This window comes from Crassostrea angulata, chromosome 10 (genome assembly GCF_025612915.1).
Source record: "Crassostrea angulata isolate pt1a10 chromosome 10, ASM2561291v2, whole genome shotgun sequence".
Lineage (NCBI taxonomy): Eukaryota > Metazoa > Mollusca > Bivalvia > Ostreida > Ostreidae > Magallana > Magallana angulata.
Genome location: NC_069120.1, coordinates 10,336,062 through 10,357,241, shown reverse-complemented (window position 1 = coordinate 10,357,241; position 21,180 = coordinate 10,336,062). Strand labels below are relative to the sequence as shown.

Here is a 21,180-nt window from a genome sequence, read left to right as displayed (position 1 = left end):
TTTACTTCACATAAAAATTGCTGTTGGGTAAAGGGCATGTTGTGACATCAACCAAGTTTCAGTTACGGCCTTGACCTTCCCCTTTCCATGACCATTTTGGTTCAGACTTTATACTACGTTAAATGCGCGCTTGTAGTTAACGGTTGTAAAGTCTCATAACAATATGAGTCATGGGTCAAGGCCAAAGCTCGATTCTTTGATATGATTTTCATCCCTGTGATCGAGCTTATTGAGACTAGCACAAACTCCTGATGAGCAGTTATCAAAAAACATAGTGAAGGGTCTAGTAGTCATAAAGATTTTAAATAAAATGAAATTATTTAGATAAATGCCAATAAAGTTCCACTGATTCAAATGCTTCAGTGGTCGAATATTTGTATGGGGCATTATGTCTTTTCGTCTGTACGTCCTTCCTTCCGTCTGTCTGTCCGTCTAATATTTGTTTAAGACTTCTGAAAAGGTTAACGTATATTTCAAATAATTAGGCCTCAAGTCTTCAAATCTATCTTATCTCGGATCACGGTAGTTTTATCATCTTTTAAGCATCCTTATTGCATGTAAATGCAAAGTCATTTTATCCCCAATTTAGGTCAAGGTGACAGTTCGTTTCGAATTTCGTCCTTTTCATAGTTCAGATTCTAAAATTAATAACTGGAAGGTGCATGCGCATATAATTCTCTTTAACTAAACTCGCACAGACTTGAATTACTTTTAATGTGTTTAAACACAAGAGGCATTCCAAAACAATTGTGCCATACAATACTTTGAAGCTGTCACAAATCAGTCGTTTTTTTGTCACAGGAGGGAGATGGCCTCTATGCTTGGCATACTTTCATGTATCAGTAACCTAATTATTTGAATCTCTAGGCTAAATCAATTGTTAACGTGCTATTGTTAGCAAAGGCAGATACCAAAACGTCGACCTTCACACATGGCTGGAAAGAACAGTCGCAAATCGCGCGCTGAACTAGGAAGAAACTCTTAAACATCAATACTGCCATTTTGGGATTCTACGCTTTTTCAAGAATAAAAGAAAACTTCAAGATATCAATATAAAAGTTTTTAATAAAAAAAAATATTATAATCATTATTTCATTATTATAATTTGATATCCTACAAATGAAACTGAAGATATCTGTGGGGAAATTCAAAATCTCATCTTCCTTTCAAAATGTTACTTTCATCTTGTTATACATGTTATATAGACAGTATATAGACAGTGTTGTGTTTGAGTTTTGATTTATTATTATTAACAACACACGTCAGAATGTTTTAGTATCATAAACAATCCTTGAATAAATGTGTCGTACAAATAAAATAACATACTTGCGTAATGATATCTTCACAAAAAAAACTAAAGAATTAACCAAAATTTGTGACTTATATTCAAGTATGTATACTTTGCACTGGCGTCGGAAACAAATTGAAAATCCTAATCCGGGGGGGGGGGGGTATTCCTGTAGCTCCAGTAAAAAATCAAAGTACTGAAGTACTGACGGGAGTTGATTTTATCGATTATAATTTATTTTAAAATCAACTTATCTTGCATGGCAATTAGTTTCTAGTCTGTACTTGAATTGCTTTTTTTATTATGAATTTTCAGACTTTACCGACAAGAATTTCAAGAAACCCCATATGAATCATGTTGTGTAATATTTGAAGATAGATTTCAAACTACATGTATGTATTAGTAATTGAACCAATTCTAAGAATCGTATGGATCCAGGCACTATTGATATCGAACTCTAGTCTCGTTCAACCAGACGCTCAGCTGTCTCCGTTAATCTCCGACAAGCAAGAGAGCCAATCGCAGCTTCTCGGACCTTTCCGGCAAGCTCGAAAAAACACATTGTCTCCGAGATTGCCGGAAAGGCCCGAGAAGTTGCGATTGGCAAGAGAGCCTCTCTGCTTGTCAGAGATTTATGGAGACAGCCGAGCGTCTGGTTGTTTATTAAACTCTGGTGTAGGACTACAAAAATATCTAAACTGTTCGTATTATATAAAATCTGACTATTTTCAAAGTATTTATAGATAAGTTTCCTTAAAAAAAACAATGTTTCAGCATACATTACATCGAATTTTTCTATTATTTTCAAGAACTAAGTCTTGTCAGCGGTGATGATTTGTGCTTAGGTCCAAACACTGTTTCACTTTCTGTTTGCCAGAGTAACTGCATAGGAGAGTTGATTAAAATCAACTCCCAAAAATATTACCTACCAAATTTTTTTTCCTTCAAAAATCACGAAATTCCTAATCCGTGGGGGAGGGGGGGGTACATTAAGGAATAATTATATTTCCTATTTTCTATTCTGCTATGTGCCTAATGGTTAGGTCTAACTTTGCAAAAAAAAGTGGGGGGGGGGGGGAGGGGGCTAAGCCCCCCCCCCTAAATTATCGTTCCAGTTCTATTATCTTGAGATTACACGATACTTGTTTCTTTTTCTATTGTTTTTTATGAATGTTTGACACTTGAAACTTAAGGCATAATACGCGTTGAACACAATACATGTTCAGGTTTCAAAGTATCTATACAGACAACGGCACACACAATACTGGCATGTCATTTGGGCCATTGCGTCCATAATCAATGTTTTTTGTGACACACTAACTGATTTCATCTTTTAAAACATTATTGCAACAAAGTTAAATGATATGTCAACATAGATTGTACAAAAATAATGAGAATTTAAAATATTTCGATTATGTAGATAAACAAAACCCCGGTAAATTTAAAAGCAAGACATGATAAAAGGAAACATAATCATAAAGAAAACTATCACATTGTTTTGGAACACATGACCGGAACCGGATGCAGTTTCTAGAATGTTGACGTTAGTCCTGACTGAGCGACCATTAAGAGGCTGAACTGGGCGGTAGTTATTGGATAAGCTATAAGACTGCGTATCTCCATACAACTGCCTGAACTTAGCCATCTGCAAGCAACAAACAAATGAAGTAGAATAGGATACTAAAAGAAATTAGATTTTGTTTGAATCCCAAATTGTATATTTGTTAACATTTAAACACACCTGGGCGGAGGAAATATGAATTTTCTGCCAAAACACTGTCCATTGCACCGATTGAAAGCAGGGAGGCGTGGTTAGACTGCCATCATACCGGAAGTAGTCGCCAAACATCATAGGCATCAGATGGCGCAATTTAAAATCAGGGAGAGTAACAGTTGTCCCTTTTTGTTAAAGAACAAAAACATTTCATGCATACATAGATGAGAACATTTTATGCATTTAAAAGATTTAACGAAACAGTCGAGATTCTCAGGTCCTTTGCACATTTTAAGTACATGCATCATAGATACCCGAGGTGTTCCGACACCTGTTTGTCTGTTTGAACTTACCTCCTGCTGCTACGTTCATCATAAGATCCACCAAGGGAGAGTAGTTACAGTTTTTGTCGTCGTTAATCTAATAAAAAAATGTCCGGATCAAAACGAGATGTTTAAGTACGCCGCAATTACCAAAAGAGCAAACATTGCTCAACAAAAGAGAAGACTTTACAGGCAATGTTGCCATATATCAGGTTGTTTTATGTGCAATTTATAGAAACACTTGCCTCAAAAAAGAAACCCAAGACGGCTAGTCCGGAGCTTTTGTCTGCAGCTTCTGAGATCGAGCTGTAACGACTGTCAAAGGTCACAATGTGAAGCTACAGGAAACGGAGAGAAAACACGTTCTGTAAACACCCTTAATGCCCCCTCTCAACTTCTTACAACATTACGTTTCTCGAACCAGGGTTTTTTTTTAATGAAATCATATATAAATTAAACTTTGTGCATGGGTGTTATAGTACAAAGGTATTGTGTTTAATTCAATGGATAAAAAAAATCAAATACACTGTAATCAAATTTATACACTGTTTTAATTCCAATTTTCTCGGAATGTTTTGAGAATTTTTTTTTCAACGGTGACTGTTAATCATGTGGGAATGAAAATTCAAACGGCCATTTCGGTGTTTACATGTACCACCATTTATTACAAGCTACCAAGTGACTGCATTAAGAGTGGTTGCCGAATACCTCCATGGGATAAGAGATTCCATTGTAAGTGTGCTCAGATCCTTTGGTGTTGTCGCTGCCCCAGTGGAAGTGGAACTGCGCCACTTTGTATGTGGAGTGAATCAACCCTCCACCCGACACCATCAAAGTGGATCCGCCCTCAACGTCCACCTGAACTTTTGATGAAAATACACGCACGTATAAATACATTGTATCAAACTGCATATTTTGAAACCAAGTATATTGCATGTTAATCTAGTATATACTTAATCGAAACTTCTTTCCTGTGTCCTTTTTTTATAAGTAAATTCCTATTAGTGAAAAAGGTGGGCGTGACACATTACACACTTACCAATGCATTATGTTTGTGCACAGTCTGGTGGGCGTGGCACGTCGACACCTACCAGTGCATTATGTTTGTGCAACTTCTGGTGGGCGTGGCACGTCGACACTAATGTATTGGTGTTTGTGTACAGCCTGGTGGGCGTGACACGGTAACACTTACCAGTACATTTTATTGGTGTTTGTGCACAGCCTGGTGGGCGTGACACAGTGACACCTATCAGTGCATGGTATTTGCGCATAGTCTGGTGGGCGTGGCACGTCGAAACCTACCAGTGTAATGGTGTTTGTGTACAGCCTGGTGGGCGTGAAACAGTGACACTTACCAGTGTATGGTATTTGCGCATAGTCTGGTGGGCGTGGCACGTCGACACCTACCAGTGTATTGTTGTTTGTGTACAGCCTGGTGGGCGTGAAACAATGACACTTACCAGTGTACTCGGCGACACTTATCAGTGTACTTGTTGTTTATGCACAGACTGGTGGGCGTGGCACGTCGACACTAACCAGTGTACTGTTGTTTGTGCACAGCCTCTTGGGCAAGGCACGTCGACACTTACCAGTGTACTTGGCGACACTTACCAATGTACTTGTTGTTTGTGCACAGACTGGTGGGCGTGGCACGTCCACACTTACCAGTATGTTTGTTGTTCTTCATGGTTAGGTTGTACACAGAGCCCGGCTTGTCGAAATCGTGCAGCCGGAAGGGAGTGAGTTTCCTGTCATATTTTACCTCGGCCAGGGGTGGTAGATTGATCGGGGATTGCGACTGACCGTTACATATTGGGTTGTTATCCTTCCAATAAGAGGGACCATTTGTCCCCTCGTATGACCAGCTAGCACCTGATACTGTGTATAAGAGTTATGATTATTAATCATTTCTATCAGCGTTCCTTTTTGGGAGTTGATTTTAATCAACTCTCATATGCAGTTACTCAGTCAAACCGAAAGTGAAACAGTGTTTGGACCTCAGCACAAATCATTGCTGCTGACAAGACTTAGTTCTTGAAAATAATTGATAAATTCGATGTAATGTATGCTAAAGCATTGTTTTTCAAGGAAACTTATTTATAAAAACCTTGAAAATAGTCAGATTTTAAATGGTACGAACAATTTAAAAAATTTTTGTTTTCGTGTGTATTCCTACGCCAGAGTTCAATATAGTCTCGTTCAACTCGACGCTCTGCTGTCTCCGTAAATCCTTGTCGGAGATTTACGGTGTCAGCCGAGCGTTTGGTTGAACGAGACTAGAGTTCAATATTGCTTGGATCCATACAATTTTTGAGAAATATTTCTATTACTGATACATAGTTTGAATAAATTAATTTTATCTTTAAATATTATTAAACATGATTCATGTGGGGGTTTCTCGACATTCTTGTCGAAAAAGTCCAAAAATTCATATTATAAAAATGTGCGTAATTCAAATTAGAAACTACATGTACTTGTCATGCAAAATCACATACCATTGATTTTAAAATAAATAAACATCGACAAAATCAACCCCCGTCAGTTTTTCAGTTCTTTGATTTAAAAGTAGATATGTGTTTTTAACACAGAGAGAGAGAGAGAGAGAGAGAGAGAGAGAGAGAGAGAGAGAGAGAGAGAGAGAGATGTAAGTGGTTCAAGTGTAAATTTATGGCTGAGTTCTATGCAAAAAGCTTTTGACGATGGTGTTTTAAAGGGGTCAAGGAAAACTTTACGACGGGGTATAATGCAAAAAAGTCTTGAACTTCAAAGAGTTCAAGAAACATTAAAATTATATAAGGAAACTGAGACGTAAAACGACATTTTATTTTGTCTGAACAAACACCGTATGCATAATGCACAGCGATTTATTAATTTATATCAAACACTCTACGTACGACGAATTGATAGCCTAGTAACAGTTTGATTTAGAACGTCAAGCAAGCGAAACCTGAAAATTCGATTTGTTTTCCCAAGTCTACATATATTTTAAAAAACCTCATTGATTTACGTAAATTACAATGCCGTCATCACAAAAGTAATCTAAATATATCTATTTGTACATAAGTTAAGTACAGACAAAAGTAATATGTATGTATAATTCTAAAGATATGTATATCTATATATTGAATTCCTACCTCTTTCAAAGTGCAGTTTTCCAAATAAAAACACTACGAATTGAAAAAGGGTGTGCGCCATTTTTCCTAACTCTATATTGTCTTCTATTAAAAACAAAGTTTTAGTATATAAGCTGAAAAGAAAAGACAACCTTGATATGTATTAACCTTAATCGGGTGAATGGTGTAATGGTAACGGTTGGTGGTTTTCCATGCTTCGCTTGCGAGGGGTATTGGAGGAGCTTATCCAGCTCTGACTTTGATACGACAGCCCAGTGCTGCCTTCAATATGCAATACACATCCACAGGCACTTGTGTCTACCTTTCGGTGATGGAAGTTTTCCCCATCAAGTATAGGGGGACAAGGAATTTGTGAAAGAGGGGTGGGGTGGGGGGTTCAATACATCTACCTACCTCCACCACCCCCTCTAATACCTATGATGACCAGGAGATATTATTTAAAAAGACATTATCATCAATTATCATCATATAGTACACTACTGAAACCAAAGCCTGGCATGTGTTGATGCAGTCCATGCGCAGATATTGGAGGGGTGGAAATTCTAGAAAATTAAAATTATTGATATCTCAAAGTAAATTTATCGAAAATAAATACCATTGTGAATAATTAAGTCAAATTTTTTTTCGATGCCAATGATGTTATTTCTGATTTTATATGGAACATGTTTCACCTACCTTTTCGGTACGTGTAAATGAACAAAGCACATATTTCATTTCTCTAACAAAAGTCTAAATACCGTTCAACCTCTTTGATGAGAAAAAAATCAGCTAACTTGCGTCTAGGTAAGTTGATCCGATAATGATTATGCCGAGGTCAAGAAATAATTGATGTGTCAAACGCTGGACAATTCTGCTGCAAAGATGTCATGTTCAATGAAGCTGTTTACTATTGTAAAAGAAAATCAATTCCAGGTAAATTGATGCTTAAAAATGTTTCCACTCCCTGTCATATTGTCATAAAAAACTTAACGAAAGAGTAAAAAAGAAGAAAAAGATTTGAATTAAAATTCTAATCAAAACTTAAACCAGTTTACTAGCTCCACGAAAAGTTGTAAATTAGGTGAAAAACAGTCTTTAAAATCCTTTCAAGAGATAGATCGAACGGAAGATGTACATATTTATGGACAGACGAAGCGGGATACTTTTTTCTAACACGTTTAGTACAGAAAGGTTGGAGTAAATTTTATGTCATTACGTCATAAATACATGTACACCTGTATTTTCATTATGTTTTATATTTTTGAAGTTTGAAATCGACAAATGTTCATAGAACTTGGTGTCATTATATCTAACAAATTAATTAAATCTTTAGTCTCTCACGGTATGTTAAAAAACTTCTTTCCAATTTATAAAGAGTCAGAAAATTGAAAAAAAACTTTCCATTGCAGTATTGGATTGCACTATTTTGCAGTCTTTGGTGGGAGTAAGTAATCTATAATATCAGATTCTAACATTTTTTTAGGCTTATAATGCAAAAAAAAAATTGTAATTTTCACGCGTAGCCCTAAAATTCTAAATATTTGGCCTTTGAGTGAATACTATTCATATTCGAAACTTTCTTAATGCAGAAAATTTACTTATATTAAAGGATTTTTCAGACCAAATGAGAAGAAAAATTCCACACGTCTGATATATTCTTTATAAATGGCATTTTGTGTGTTTATCAAGTTTCCACCACCCTAAATCATGATTAAGTGAAATTTTTTTAAAATCAATTTTATTTTCTGATTTGACCGAGTTCCAGGCATTGGTTTGAAATACGCGTTGGTCAATATACAAAGGGAGTCATATGTCGCTATGGACACACTTACACTGTTTTTAACTTGAAAATACAGAATAATGTAATCGGTGTTGACAGTTTATGTAAATATGCTATCGTTCTTAATACAATTTTTTTTAAAACTCGTGTATCATTTATTCCAAGACCTGTTATTTACAGTTGTACAATGGACTTGTATTTTAACTAGCTGGGAACAAGAAAAAGATATTCTTCTTTATTTCCCACAGGAAAAACGCTAGTAAACGGTCTGGACAATACCACTACCAGAGTGTTCCGTTTGCCCTGGTCACATAAATGTAGCTTTTTATGGATGACTACACAAATGCTCTATTTCTTCAAACATCGATTCCTTCTGGTCGATACACGACCCAAAATTATATTGCATTATATAAATATAATGGAAAGTTACAATACTTTAAATTACTTTTATTTGTAATGTATTTATCTACAATGTCAACATGACATTTCACTTTTATTCCAAATCACAATGACGAAACGCTTTTGGCGGAGCGGCATATTTATCTTAAAATTAGATATAGATAGACCAGGAGCCGATAATGTAAACAGTTTCCATTTCTATTCCAGTTTGTCACTTACTTGTTACTTCGAATCAATGTTTGAAAATTACGTTCAACGTTTTGTGTGGTCTAACACATACACGTTTAATTTGCTCCTTTAATTGGCGCGTTTAGAGGTGGTGTGATCGTTTGGTGTTATTTGAAGGTCTTGGTGCACTCCTGCCAAAATATATAAGTGATAAGATCAGATGCGTGTTTACAAATTTGTTTACTTGCTACGTGATACCCCAGGTATATCAATTTATGGGACGATTATCCTCGTTATTTTTTGTGTTATACATGTAATACAAGAAGGTTAGAAGTCGTTATAGATACTGATATATTGACACGGTTTACTAGAATACATTTCAATATGAAAAGAATAATCTGTTGCAATAGAAACCATTATTCCAACTTTAAATCCGTCGGAATTTGGTTAACAGCCTATATTACGTTCAACCAAGATAAATTTCTGCTGTATAATAGATATATAAATCAAATTTCTGTTTCTTAGTGCTTGCTTTCTAGCTTGTGTATCTGGAAAAGGCGTCAATGGGTTCAAATATATGTAACAGTGTACAAAGCCAAATTTACCAAATTGGGACTAAAATTCCTTTGGTTCAAATCGGAATTTGAACCGGAATAAATTCAAACTTGTGATTTTTCTGAATTGGCCTCATTATATACAGTAGCGAATGATTTTTTAAACTTGGAATTGCTTTCTCATCGGGTGGGTAATTTTATGTTATTATGTATGTATGTAACTACTGTGACCTGATCCAAGGTCATGAAGCAAGCTGGGGCATAGTATTTTTGGGGGTTTTTTCAAAATGGGAAGGGGCAGACTTTTTATCAGATCCAAGATCCAACAGCCAAGTGCGGATCTTTTCAAAGGTGGGGTCTCGGTATGGAAGAAGCTGAGTTTGTTTTAAAGTTTAATAGTAATAGCGAGCGCAGCTCGCCGGCGCGCAGCTCCGGCTAGCGAAGCGAGCTCTAAGAACCAGTGTGCGCGGGAAAAAGAACGAGCTAAACCTACAGTTCATCAAACAAAATTTTTTGTCTACGTCCCATAATGCTCTCTAATGTTTTCACCCGTGGTGCTATGCCAAAAATGGCCGACGTTTAAATCGTAATTTACGGTGACTTAAAGTTTGAAGACACGTTTTGAGTACCGCATATGCTTTGGCGAGACTCAAAACATTTGTTACATGCTTCCATGCCTCCGTATTGAGTCGAGAAACGTAAACAAAGACGAACAAAGTCATGCATGACGTCACAGTGCACTCGCGCTACATTTCCCGCGATAAATTTAGAGGTGGATCAAACATCTGTAATGAGTGTACTAGCTATATCAGTATAGTCTGCAATACCTGCCTCATTGACATATGATTTGTTTTTAATCTTTTTTTAATATAGACATTTTATATATATATATATATATATATATATATATATATATATATATATATATATATATATATATATATATATATATATATATATATATATATATATACACACACACACACTCGCAAGAGCCATACTTTACTGTCATATCGATCAATTTTTAAACTAATTGTGCATACATGTACAGTAGGCAGGTAAGTATATGAGAAGGGAGGAAATAAACAATAAGACATTTTGAACTAAATAAAAAGGAATAAAATGAAGAAATAAACAGGTAAAAAAAATTATCTCTCTCTCTCTCTCTCTCTCTCTCTCTCTCTCTCTCTCTCTCTCTCTCTCTCTCTCTCTCTCTCTGCGCTGTATCATAACCATTAAAATTAGTACCTTTGGCATACTTATTGTAGAGCAATACTCTCTCAAAAATTCTTTGACGTTCGTTGATACCTAAATAAAACTATAAGTTGACAATGATGCAAGGTACAGTATGTGTAATTCTTGCTGCGCTCGCCAGAACGGTAGCACCGTAAAACATATTAGTTTTATTTCCAATTTTTGGCCCAGACGGCATACACAATTGCAATTATTAGAGAGAAATTTCTAAGAGACTCTAGCTACAAGATAATCCATACACATGCATGAACATGTAACAGCTGGGCAAATGTACATCAGTACGTCATAACATATTAATATACATATCTATGTAGTCAGAGAAGTAGCTAATTACAAATACAATGATGGTATCACGATCTGTATCAGTATTTCATTAGTTCACTTAGATCTCAAAGTATTCTGTCTTTTTTTGAAAGCTTCAATTAGAAATTCACTGAACTTTGTATATACGTATTGTTTTGTCTTCATTGGACATTAATTGATAAAAGTATTAATTTTTTGTTAAGTATTGAGACATAATGGAATTTCTTCCATCTATATATATATATGGACAGTCAGTAGGAAAGTGACATTTATCTTCTACACAATTTTGTTACATAATAAACATGTCCTTTTGTTTCTTTCTAAATGAATTCTTTTGTCAGTATTATTTTTTTTACAAGTTCATATCTACCTCTTTTTGCTAGCGCTTTCGAGCGCTAGCAACTACGTTAGTCTTTTTCACTGAAATACGCATGCTCGACTCCATAGTAGGGGATTCTGGGAATACTGTACTACTGTAGATAAACTGTACCAATTGAATTTTCTTATTATAAATGTAAAAAAGCAACAGTAGCTAAAGGACTTATAATGCAAAGTTATTTTCAATATTATAATAAATAGCTAGCTTTATCTTAAACTCCTTTAAGCTCGGAAAACAACTTCGGATATGTTTTCTGAGCTTGCCGGAAAGGCCCGAGAAGATACGATTGCGAAAAAACAGTACCAATAGTTCTTGAATTTTCACGTCGACATTAAAATTACAGTAGATACATAATGATTAAGGCACAGTCCACGAGCTATGCCATGCATTGCCGATGTGAAGCCCACTCTAGATTCAAAATTCTAAATTAAGACCTCACTCCAGCATAATTCCTGTACATCACTGTACCCGGCTTCCCGTTGTTAATTAATCGATTCAGAAATTTAAACCAATGTTTTAGAAATCTGTCTCCTAGTTTTATGATGGATACAGCGCTAGCTCACCAATCTTTTTAAAAGATAAGCTTGTAACTCATAAGCCGTGTGCACTTATTCTGAATCTACAAAGTGTTTTCTTTTTTTCATGAGATTGAATAAACAATGTTTCCATTGTAAAATTTTCTTTATACAAATAAAAGTATCAAGTTTTCCAGAATTTTGTCCCTCTTTACCTTTTACTGTCCAGTAGTTTAAGAAATGTTTTCCTAAATATTTCTTAACTTTATGTTTAAAACATGTGGTTTTGTACTTTTTACATTCAGATAGTGAAATATTTATTTTCTTGCTAAAATAGCTACACTTTTGTACCAACAGTTAACACTGGATAGACTAAGATTAATATTTTCTTTATTCGCATTGTGAAACAGGGAAGATTCGTCACATAATTCTAATCTATGCCAGTATAATAAGATGTTTTGAATTAATGAAAAATACATCCCAGCTCCCAAGAGATATTTACAAAATTTCAAATTTAGGTTTTCCATTTCTCAAGTTTTAAAGATATCATATAAATGATTGTCTCTTTCCTGTATGCATGATTTAAGGGTTCCCCAAATTTCACCACCATGCATATAATGCAATAGGTTTTGTCATATGATCAAAGAGATGTAGAAATGTTTTGAGAGGAGGTTGAGTAGAGTTTAGGTCTTTGAATAGTTTGAAATTAAAGAGACCTTGAGAGCTTTATTATCTTTAGATCAGATGTTGCTTCTTTGAATGAGCAACAGGAGGACATGACTATACCTAATTATTTATATTTGTTAAGATTAATATGCAATAATTGCAAACAAACAAAAGAATTTGCTTTTTTATTGATGGGTCTTTCTTCGCTTGAAGTACATTATACACTGATTATAAAATACTGGAGTATGTGAATTGAACATGTCAATAAATTTGTTTACAAACGCACATTATAAAGATTTTGAGATGGTGTTTTTCATACTCTTTATCAAAGGTGCGATACATCAATGGTATTCCCTGACACTACCGAATACAATGGCTGATCAGTCCTTTTCCAGGTCTAATTAAAGGTGAATGTATTTGATCTCTAAGAAACCCATCTAATTATAACTGCTTTTCACAACATGTAATGTAACTCGAATGGAAAAAGCAGTCTCAGCAAAAAATGTTTTAAAAAAACGAATTTTCAAACACTGGCATTACATGAATGCAAAGAATTACTTACATTTAACATAAACGCATACATAAACACATACATAAACACATAATTACATAAATCGTTTTTTTAAGTTGAAATGATGCTGTAGCTGTAGGTGAGAACTCTATCGTCGCAAAAGACGGCCATTATGGACGGTCCTCTCCTATCTTTGAAAGAGCTAAACAGACTCCGGACTGTGGCTTGAGACGATGGGTGAACCCCTTTGATAAATTTTCAAATCATTTCACTCACAGTCACGGAAATCGGGGAACCGCTAGCTCTTCGACAATGTGACGTATTCGCGCTGGCCAGTGACATTAATCAGGGTGTATGGTCGAAGTGTATGATTAACAGAATACCCTTGTGTTCATCGCCCCCCACCCCTCCCGTCTCTTATCCTTCTACTTCGTTTTTTTATCTTATTCCCCACTTTTTGCAATTTTTAAAAAAGGTGGGTTGCAGTCCATATATCCTCCCTCTACATCCGCCAATAGAAAACCGAGGTTGCCTTGGGTGTTTTTATTGTTGTAAATATAAATATATACAGTGTATAACGGACTGAAAAGCCAGCAACAATTAGTATCTGTAAGTGTCAGGTCTTAAAGATTCAGATAAACCATCGTTCCAACATCAAATCAAGAAAAATAAAAGAACCCATCGGCAACATTTTAACTTAAGTGACCACAAATGGGAAGATTAGATGATAGTGCATGGTTACTGATTGGACAGAAGAACAAAGTACAAAGAGAATTCATGGGTCGAAGTTATTCCGCTCTATTTGCACGATTTAGCTAAATGACTGTACTAAGATGAATTTCCAGTAGAGCACCTATACACTTTTATTAAAATGACCTTGACACTATTCAATTCATATCTATGTTCAGTGAACTATCATCTTTCATATCCGTTTTAAGTTACATAGAGTTATATATACAAAGAAAAGAAGCGGGACCGGTATTTTACTTCAAGATCTAGATCAAGAACTTCGAGCGATCGAATTTCAAGCCATCGCGTGTTACTTGTACTAGATTTTCCAACCTCTAAGGTGACCTTTTGTATTTTTTGTGTATCTTCTTCTTCTTGCTGAGACAGCTTTTATTGAAACATTTTCTTTTTCTTTACATAATTGGAAATTAAAGTTATAATGACATCAAATGGTCCTTTGCGAGGTCAAGGTCATTAAAACAATCCACGTATTATTGAGTTTTTGTATCTCTTTATTTTGGATGGTACAGATAAACTTTATTACGGATATAGTGGTACTTCTTAAGACATTTCAAAATTTAGCCCTTCCGTTCCCACCTTGAAGTTGTTAAAGATTATTGTCGCTTTGCAATATTGAATGAAACGCTTTTATAAAACCATTAGAGATAGAGTCTAAAACATTAACAATCTTATCAGTTCACTTATGAAAATTTTAAATCTGAATTGTTTTCATGCAAAATAAATCCATGTTTCCTTTCGGCAGTGATTTCCCCCTAAAAATTTTAAATAAAAAAACACACATCTTTTGATTCATACTTTGTAGAGGCTCCGGACCACTTTGACCGATCAAAATAAGCATAGAGGTCAAAGGTCAAGGTCAAATAGAAAATTTTAAACACCTATATATTTTGACATCAAATTTCTTTAATAAGGGAGAATGAAGGGAATAGATTGTATTGATTTAACCGAGACAAAAATGCGTAAAACATAAGAATTAATGAGATTGTTCGAGAACAATGAGCTTACTATTTTGTTATACATGTATGTATTTGCTTTAATATATCTATTTCGCTCACAATCAACATTTTACTTTTACACTAAAAAAGGTTTTTTTACACAGTCTGTTTTTTCTTTTAACCCCCCGATTTTATATTCCCGTAAGAAGTATCTACTAGTATTTAATTAATTTGTTCAGTTAATCTTAAGAACACAAACCGTCCCCGACAGTGGATGCCCGTCTTTTTCTTTTTAGGCCGTTGTTAAACGAGCTTTTAATTTAAGCATATTATTTTGATATTGAGTTGATAGTTAAATGTTGTTTTTGTAGCCATTAACCATTTATTACAAGTATGTGGCATCTTTCATCTTGGGTGTCCTGAAGTAGGGACTTTCCCCATTGTGTAATTGTTTGTGTTGTCATTGCTTATTCTTAGTGCTTTATTTAAGCATTAAATCAATATATTTAAAAACGTTTAGTATTATAATAACAACGGTACTGGCGTAGAGCTTTTCAAAACTTTATCAAGTTAAACGTGATGATTTTGTTGATAGACTTGATTTTTTGCAACGTATAAATTATATTTGATATCGACCCCCCTAAAGAACGATTTGATTTGATAAACGAAGAAAATAAAGAAAATCCTAAATATTTATTAGTATACACACTGTAGATATATTTTAAATATGTGCAAAATTAAAAAGTATTGATTACTCTAGCTCTATTTCAGCACAGCGCCAATGAAGACGGTCAGAGTTATCTTTCTTACCTCGACACATCATTGTGACGTCACATGTATTGTTAGGGATCAAAAATGGTAAGATATTATATATTGTATTTTTTCTAATATATGCGTTAACTTGAATATTATGTTAGCAAACTTTACTTTATTAATACTCCTTGCAAAACATAAAATGTTTTTAGCAATCAGGCTTACCTGTAGGTTTAGACCAAAAAAGGGAATTATACATTATGACACCATGATCTTTTCTCCGTAACTTATAATTTTAGTGAAATCAAACTTTTCTTGACATATCATTCAAATTCATAATGAATAGTAATCAGAATACCTATAATCAATTTTACATCATATCAAATCAAATCGTTATCATGCAACTTTAAAGGGCCGAGAACACACTGACTACACGATTTTAGAGAGACTGCTCTGATTCTCTTCTTATTTATGTAAAATTACAGTTAAAAACGCAAACTTCTTTTCACAGTGTTAAAAAAATGAATTGATAACAAAAAAAATGAATTCACTTTCAGAAAATTGCTAATTTCAACTTCTTTCAATTATTATTATTTTAATTTGAATATGTTTGCCAAATTGGATGTTATAACTGGAGAGCTTTATTATTCAAAATTCAAAATGGCTAGGCCATTGGTACCGTTTGTGCTGGGACCCTGGTTCAAATCTCAGCGGGGGCAGTATTTGTCTCTGTTACATTATAGTTTATATCATATATGCATATATACGTATTGACCAAGATATTGTTAATGTACTTATTAATATACCAAGGAATGAACTACATGAGCGCTGTTGTGAAGTTTTTTTCTGCAATGATTGCTACCTTCATAACCCGCATGAACCATCAAAGAAAGCATTTTATAGTTTATATTTACATCCTCCTTTTAACTAATTAATAAATTGTTTATGAAAACTAAGAAAAATTCACTAAATTATTGTTAATGTACATCAGTACGTTAGCTAAAAGAAACAAGCAAATATTTTCCTATGAGACTTTGAGTCTGGCATCATCATGATTATTTCGTACAGTCTGTGATTTTCTTTGGTCGTTGTAGGTTTCGATAGATAAACAGGGCGTGTACATTTCAGTCGTGAGTTTCAGCCGCTGGAGATTTCGACCAATCGATAAACGGGACTTGTAGATTTTTGTGTGGCTGTTTCGATAGAGCTGCGAATTAACTACATGTATAAGTTTCCGTAAGAAATAGAAAGAATCATACTCGGTAGATGTAAATATATCAGTATGATAGCTAAAAGAAACAACCTAATCGTCTCCTATGGGATTTGAGTCTGACATCATCACGATTACATGTATTTCGTGTAGCCTGTGATTTTTCTTAGGTCGCTGTAGGTTTTGACCAATCGATAAACGTATATTTCAGTCTGGCTGTTTCCTGTCAGTTTCAGTCGCTGTAGGTTTCGAACAATCGATAAACCGGGCGTGTAGGTGTCAGTCTGGCTGTTTCTGTAGAGTTATGTTTCCGTAAGATGTAAAAAAAAAAGTAAGCCATATTTTTTTTATTATACTTTCATGTTAAATACTGAAATCTGATTGGTTTTGACGCAGTTGGTAATCCGTTCTATTACCCTCAGCGTTAGCAACACACTTAACGGGTAACACAACGAATTGTTACATGTGCGTAAATTATGCGCGTACGGTTCGCCGTAGAATTCACTTTATTTCTGTATAAAAGCAATAATTTTTTCTTTGAAATTAAGACATTCAGCATAATAAAATAAATAGTGCCTGTTTGGGAGGGCAACTGTTGAAATTGACACCCCTCGAAAATCATTGTCAACCTCCGCTTCGCGTCGGTTGACAATGGTTTTCTCGGGGTGTCAATTTCAACTGTTACCCTCCCAAACAGGCGCTATTTATATAATGTTAACTTCTTAACAGAAAAGTATCATTGCATTATCATTTCGTAAAAATTTTTATAAAAAGAAAGCAACATTTATAGTTGGTTCCTTTTATTCCAATTAAATTGGCGAAATGAATATTGCAAAACTTTTATACGTCATACACAAGATATGAAAATCATATTCTGAATAACGATTCGAAACCTCTATAAAATATAAGTTGCGCTTGAATTCAGTATCTGCCATCATTTGTTCAATTTAAGAGGTTGTTTGCCATGTCATCAAAATTTAAGTACGTGTACATGCATTTTTATATAGTGGTCATTGTGTTATTTTTTCATGTAATTATTTTCGTCCATAATAAGCGTTTATTCAATACACTCGCGTGCCAAAGGGACGTCAATTTTTTTTCTTTTTCCTTATATATTTCATTGAAAATAATATTTAAAATAATATTTATTTAAAAACGTTTTTCTGTTGTTATTTGTCCGATTTTGAAGAAATTTATACTAATTAAAATAGATTCAATTTGCATTTTTGACTTACATTGAATTTTTTTTGTCAACTCATATGTAAAATTTGATATTTTAAACACGTGCACAACATAAATATAATTTTAAGAGCTCTACTATACACTGTATATCTATTGACTTTTGCAATATGCAAACCAAAAAAATCTTCCTTTGGATTGTATATGTCAAATCTCAATGACTAGAGTTTGAACAAATATTTAAACATTGCAAAAATAGCTAGAGAAATTCTGAATTTATCACTTCAAGTCTTTTAAAAATCAATTCATTGGTTACTTTTTAACGATTCTTTGAAAAAATGTTGGTTTTCAATTAAATATTAGTATATAGTGAAAAGAAAAAATTGACATACTTTTGGCACCCGAGTATACATTTAAATGTAATGTTTCTCATATAACTAATACCGTTTATTTCAAAACAAGTCCTGCAAATTCACTAACACCGGCACCACATAACCTTTTCAGTATCAGGTATACGTGCTATCAACTTGATGGGATCTTCGTCGTCTACAAGAAAACGCCACAGTGACGTCACATCTGCCAGCCGTTCTAGTCCACATTTCGGGGTTCTGGCGCTGGTAAACAGGCGGTCACCCCAGAGAGAACGACCCAAAGAGCCACCTGATAAGGACACAGAGAACGCGAAAATTTCTGTCGCCAAACTCTACGAACAGAGATACCGCCCTGCCTTCCGCGGAATCGGGGCCCAGTACAATGGTAAATCAATTAGAGTTACCCTTCTTGGTAAATATTCGTGCCCAACGTCCTCATGTGTTCGAGTGATAGAGAGATCCCATCTTCGCTAGCCAAGTATTCTAACGAATCGGACACTTGGCTAACGAAGATGGAAGGAGACTGACCCTGCTCTCTTTCCCTCATCAATAAGAAACTTTATTCATAAAGACTTATCGTCTCAAGCCACGATCCGGAGTCCGCATGTCTCTCTCCAGATGGGCGAGGAGCGTACATAATGGCTGTGGTTTGCGACGATGTTAAGGCACTGCGTTTTTCTTCATTAATTTACGTGTGCGAGTGTATTTAACTCCTCGATCAATCAAGTGTTTCTGCAAAAGGTTAAATTTTTACCAAATTATCATCAGTCAAGACTAAAATATCCAGTGATTGACCTACAATTGACAATTAAAATGATCAGAATTTGTCACGTAGTGTGTTGTTTGTTTGGGGAGGGGTGGTCCAATGCCTATTGTGTAAAACTAAATTTTAGAAGAGGGGCTAACACCCACTCCCCTATTTAGATCCGCGCGTAAGTTATCAAGAGTGTACGGTGTGATCCATCGTCGGATACCCACGGGTGATCGCGTCTTTTACTTATCACCGGGTGATAAATAAAAGACGCGATCACCCGTGGGTATCCGACGATGGATGATCCGACGATGGGTGTGATCATTTTTTTCCCGCAGATTTGTTCAAAACAAAACCTTTTCCAAAAGCAGCAGCTAGAACTGATGTGGGTCTTGTCTTCAGAGTCCGGAGAAGTGCTTTAAACATCCACCCCTTTGACGATACTGAGGCCCCTCAGCGCATTAAGGAGAACACCATCAGTATCATGAACGACAACCCCGACCTACAAAGCATCTGCCGCCATTTCCAAGGAAAGAAAAGCAGTTGATTGGGACGATCATTTAAAAAAAAAAATGGAATGCTTACCATTTCATATTCATTTTTACTGCATCGATGAAGTAACTGATCTTCATATTTTTTAAGAAAATAAATTGTTTGCTAAAATGTTAGATATTCATAGACTGAATGTTTTCAGTTGCATGGTTTTACTAGAGTTGTATTACTTCTGATAGATGAAATACCGCTTTTACATGTTTTAGTAATTTTTTCTCTATTTCCTTAAAGAGACATGGACACGATTTGAGACCAAAAATTTTGTATTTATTTTTCATGTATAAAATGGTTTACTGGTGCATTTTAAATCATTGACCAAAATATTGAATGTTAGAGTCAAGTTTCAAGCAACATACAGAGGTAAGAATCGGTTTTTTTGTAAACAAAGCTCGAGTCTTATAGTCGTTTACAAAATATGCAATGTAGAGATTTACCATTTCTTAGACAAAATGACATGTAAAAGACAATTTAAACTAAAACAATATCTTCATAAATACTAGTATCAACCAAAACAAGATACACTTGATTGAAACCTACATCAATACAACGCATATATGTAAAAATGACAATATCCGAGCTTTGTTTACAAAACAAAGAATTATGAACTCTGTATCTTGCTTATAACTTGATGTTTGACTTTCAAATTTTGACATAGCATTAAAAACTTCTATATCTATCAGTATAAACATTGAAAATGGAAAAATAAAATTTGAAAATTTTAAGTCAAATCGTGTCCAAGTCCCTTTAAAAATTTAATTGTATGCACACCTTAAAAAGAAAGCTCTCTCTCTCTCTCTCTCTCTCTCTCTCTCTCTCTCTCTCTCTCTCTCTCTAGCTCTCATTGTCCACGTTTACAGGAAGGGATTTAAGTACTTCAATTTTTTATTACTGTCGAGCAATAGGTTGCGTAGAAGGAACAACCAATCCTTTCATATAAGTCATAAACTGTAATTATTTTAAAATCTGACGTCTGAGCGTGAGTCCCGTGCTTTAAATATTATCAAAACCGATTTGGTTTGACTTTTTCTATAGCGTCACGATCATTTCTGTCAGCTACGTCATGCATAAATTATACACGCCGCCGTTGTGAGGTTGAGTTAGGCGGAGTTATCAGTACATGCTTATGCAATGCCAGAGCTGAAGGATTTCTCAGAACAGTTCATTTCCCCCCAATATTATTCATTCAAAATCGACTATCCCCTATGTTTAAATTCTGTGCAAAACTCTCTCTCTCTCTCTCTCTCTCTCTCTCTCTCTCTCTCTCTGTAAACGGGCGTTAAACCATAGCATGCGCGGATCCAGAAAATTTTTCCAGGGGGGGTCCGAAGGATAATTGTGTTTGCCAGGGGGGTCCGAGGCATATTTTCGCGATAATTTTACTATGTAAATTTAATAAATTTTCATTTTCCAGGGGGGGTCGGGACCCCCCCGACCCCCCCTCTAGATCCGCGCATGCATAGCCTCAACTCAAGCTACGGTCCAGAGTACGGCGTTATAAAAAATATAATATTTAGAAGTTGCATGTGCTAAGCGTTCAATTCATGTAAATACCGTAAATGTGTAATATGCACATGTATTACCTACTAACTTGCCAGTCGAAGTGATAGATATGAATTCCTCGATTTCTACACCTTTCGATCGGCAATCGACAGTCAATAAAAGAATTGAACGATGGTGTGAAAGAACGAGACGGAAGTGGAGAGTGCAAGGGG

At 35.0% G+C, this 21,180-nt stretch overlaps 2 protein-coding genes across 2 annotated transcripts; one reads left to right on the top strand and one right to left on the bottom strand.

Annotated features, from left to right (window-relative positions):
* Window positions 1–1,045: 1,045 nt before the first annotated feature.
* On the bottom strand, window positions 1,046–6,620 carry LOC128164532 (carbonic anhydrase 1-like). Its single transcript, XM_052828442.1, has 7 exons — window positions 6,460–6,620; window positions 4,991–5,203; window positions 4,034–4,188; window positions 3,571–3,663; window positions 3,356–3,422; window positions 3,030–3,187; window positions 1,046–2,933 (listed from the first exon to the last, which is right to left on the bottom strand). Exons 1-7 carry the CDS (start codon window positions 6,518–6,520, stop codon window positions 2,730–2,732), a joined length of 951 nt encoding a protein of 316 aa, XP_052684402.1. The 5' UTR covers window positions 6,521–6,620; the 3' UTR covers window positions 1,046–2,729.
* An 8,850-nt stretch (window positions 6,621–15,470) lies between these two features.
* LOC128167751 (uncharacterized) lies at window positions 15,471–20,459 on the top strand. The gene is made up of 3 exons (XM_052833642.1): window positions 15,471–15,510; window positions 18,299–18,550; window positions 19,255–20,459. The coding sequence occupies exons 2-3, from the start codon at window positions 18,325–18,327 to the stop codon at window positions 19,461–19,463; spliced, it is 435 nt and encodes a 144-aa protein (XP_052689602.1). The 5' UTR covers window positions 15,471–15,510; window positions 18,299–18,324; the 3' UTR covers window positions 19,464–20,459.
* The last annotated feature ends 721 nt before the right edge of the window (window positions 20,460–21,180 follow it).

What these genes read in the sequence shown, in the direction of transcription:
- LOC128164532 (XM_052828442.1), bottom strand. Translation starts at nt 6,520, where the DNA reads ATGGCGCACACCCTTTTTCAATTCGTAGTGTTTTTATTTGGAAAACTG. An exon ending in GAATCTCTTATCCCATGGAG is followed by an intron (nt 3,664 to 4,033) that starts GTATTCGGCAAC and finishes CGTTTCCTGTAG; the next exon opens with CTTCACATTGTGACCTTTGA. An exon ending in GATGAACGTAGCAGCAGGAG is followed by an intron (nt 3,188 to 3,355) that starts GTAAGTTCAAAC and finishes TTTAACAAAAAG; the next exon opens with GGACAACTGTTACTCTCCCT.
- LOC128167751 (XM_052833642.1), top strand. Translation starts at nt 18,325, where the DNA reads ATGGGATCTTCGTCGTCTACAAGAAAACGCCACAGTGACGTCACATCT. An exon ending in AATCGGGGCCCAGTACAATG is followed by an intron (nt 18,551 to 19,254) that starts GTAAATCAATTA and finishes TTTTTCCCGCAG; the next exon opens with ATTTGTTCAAAACAAAACCT.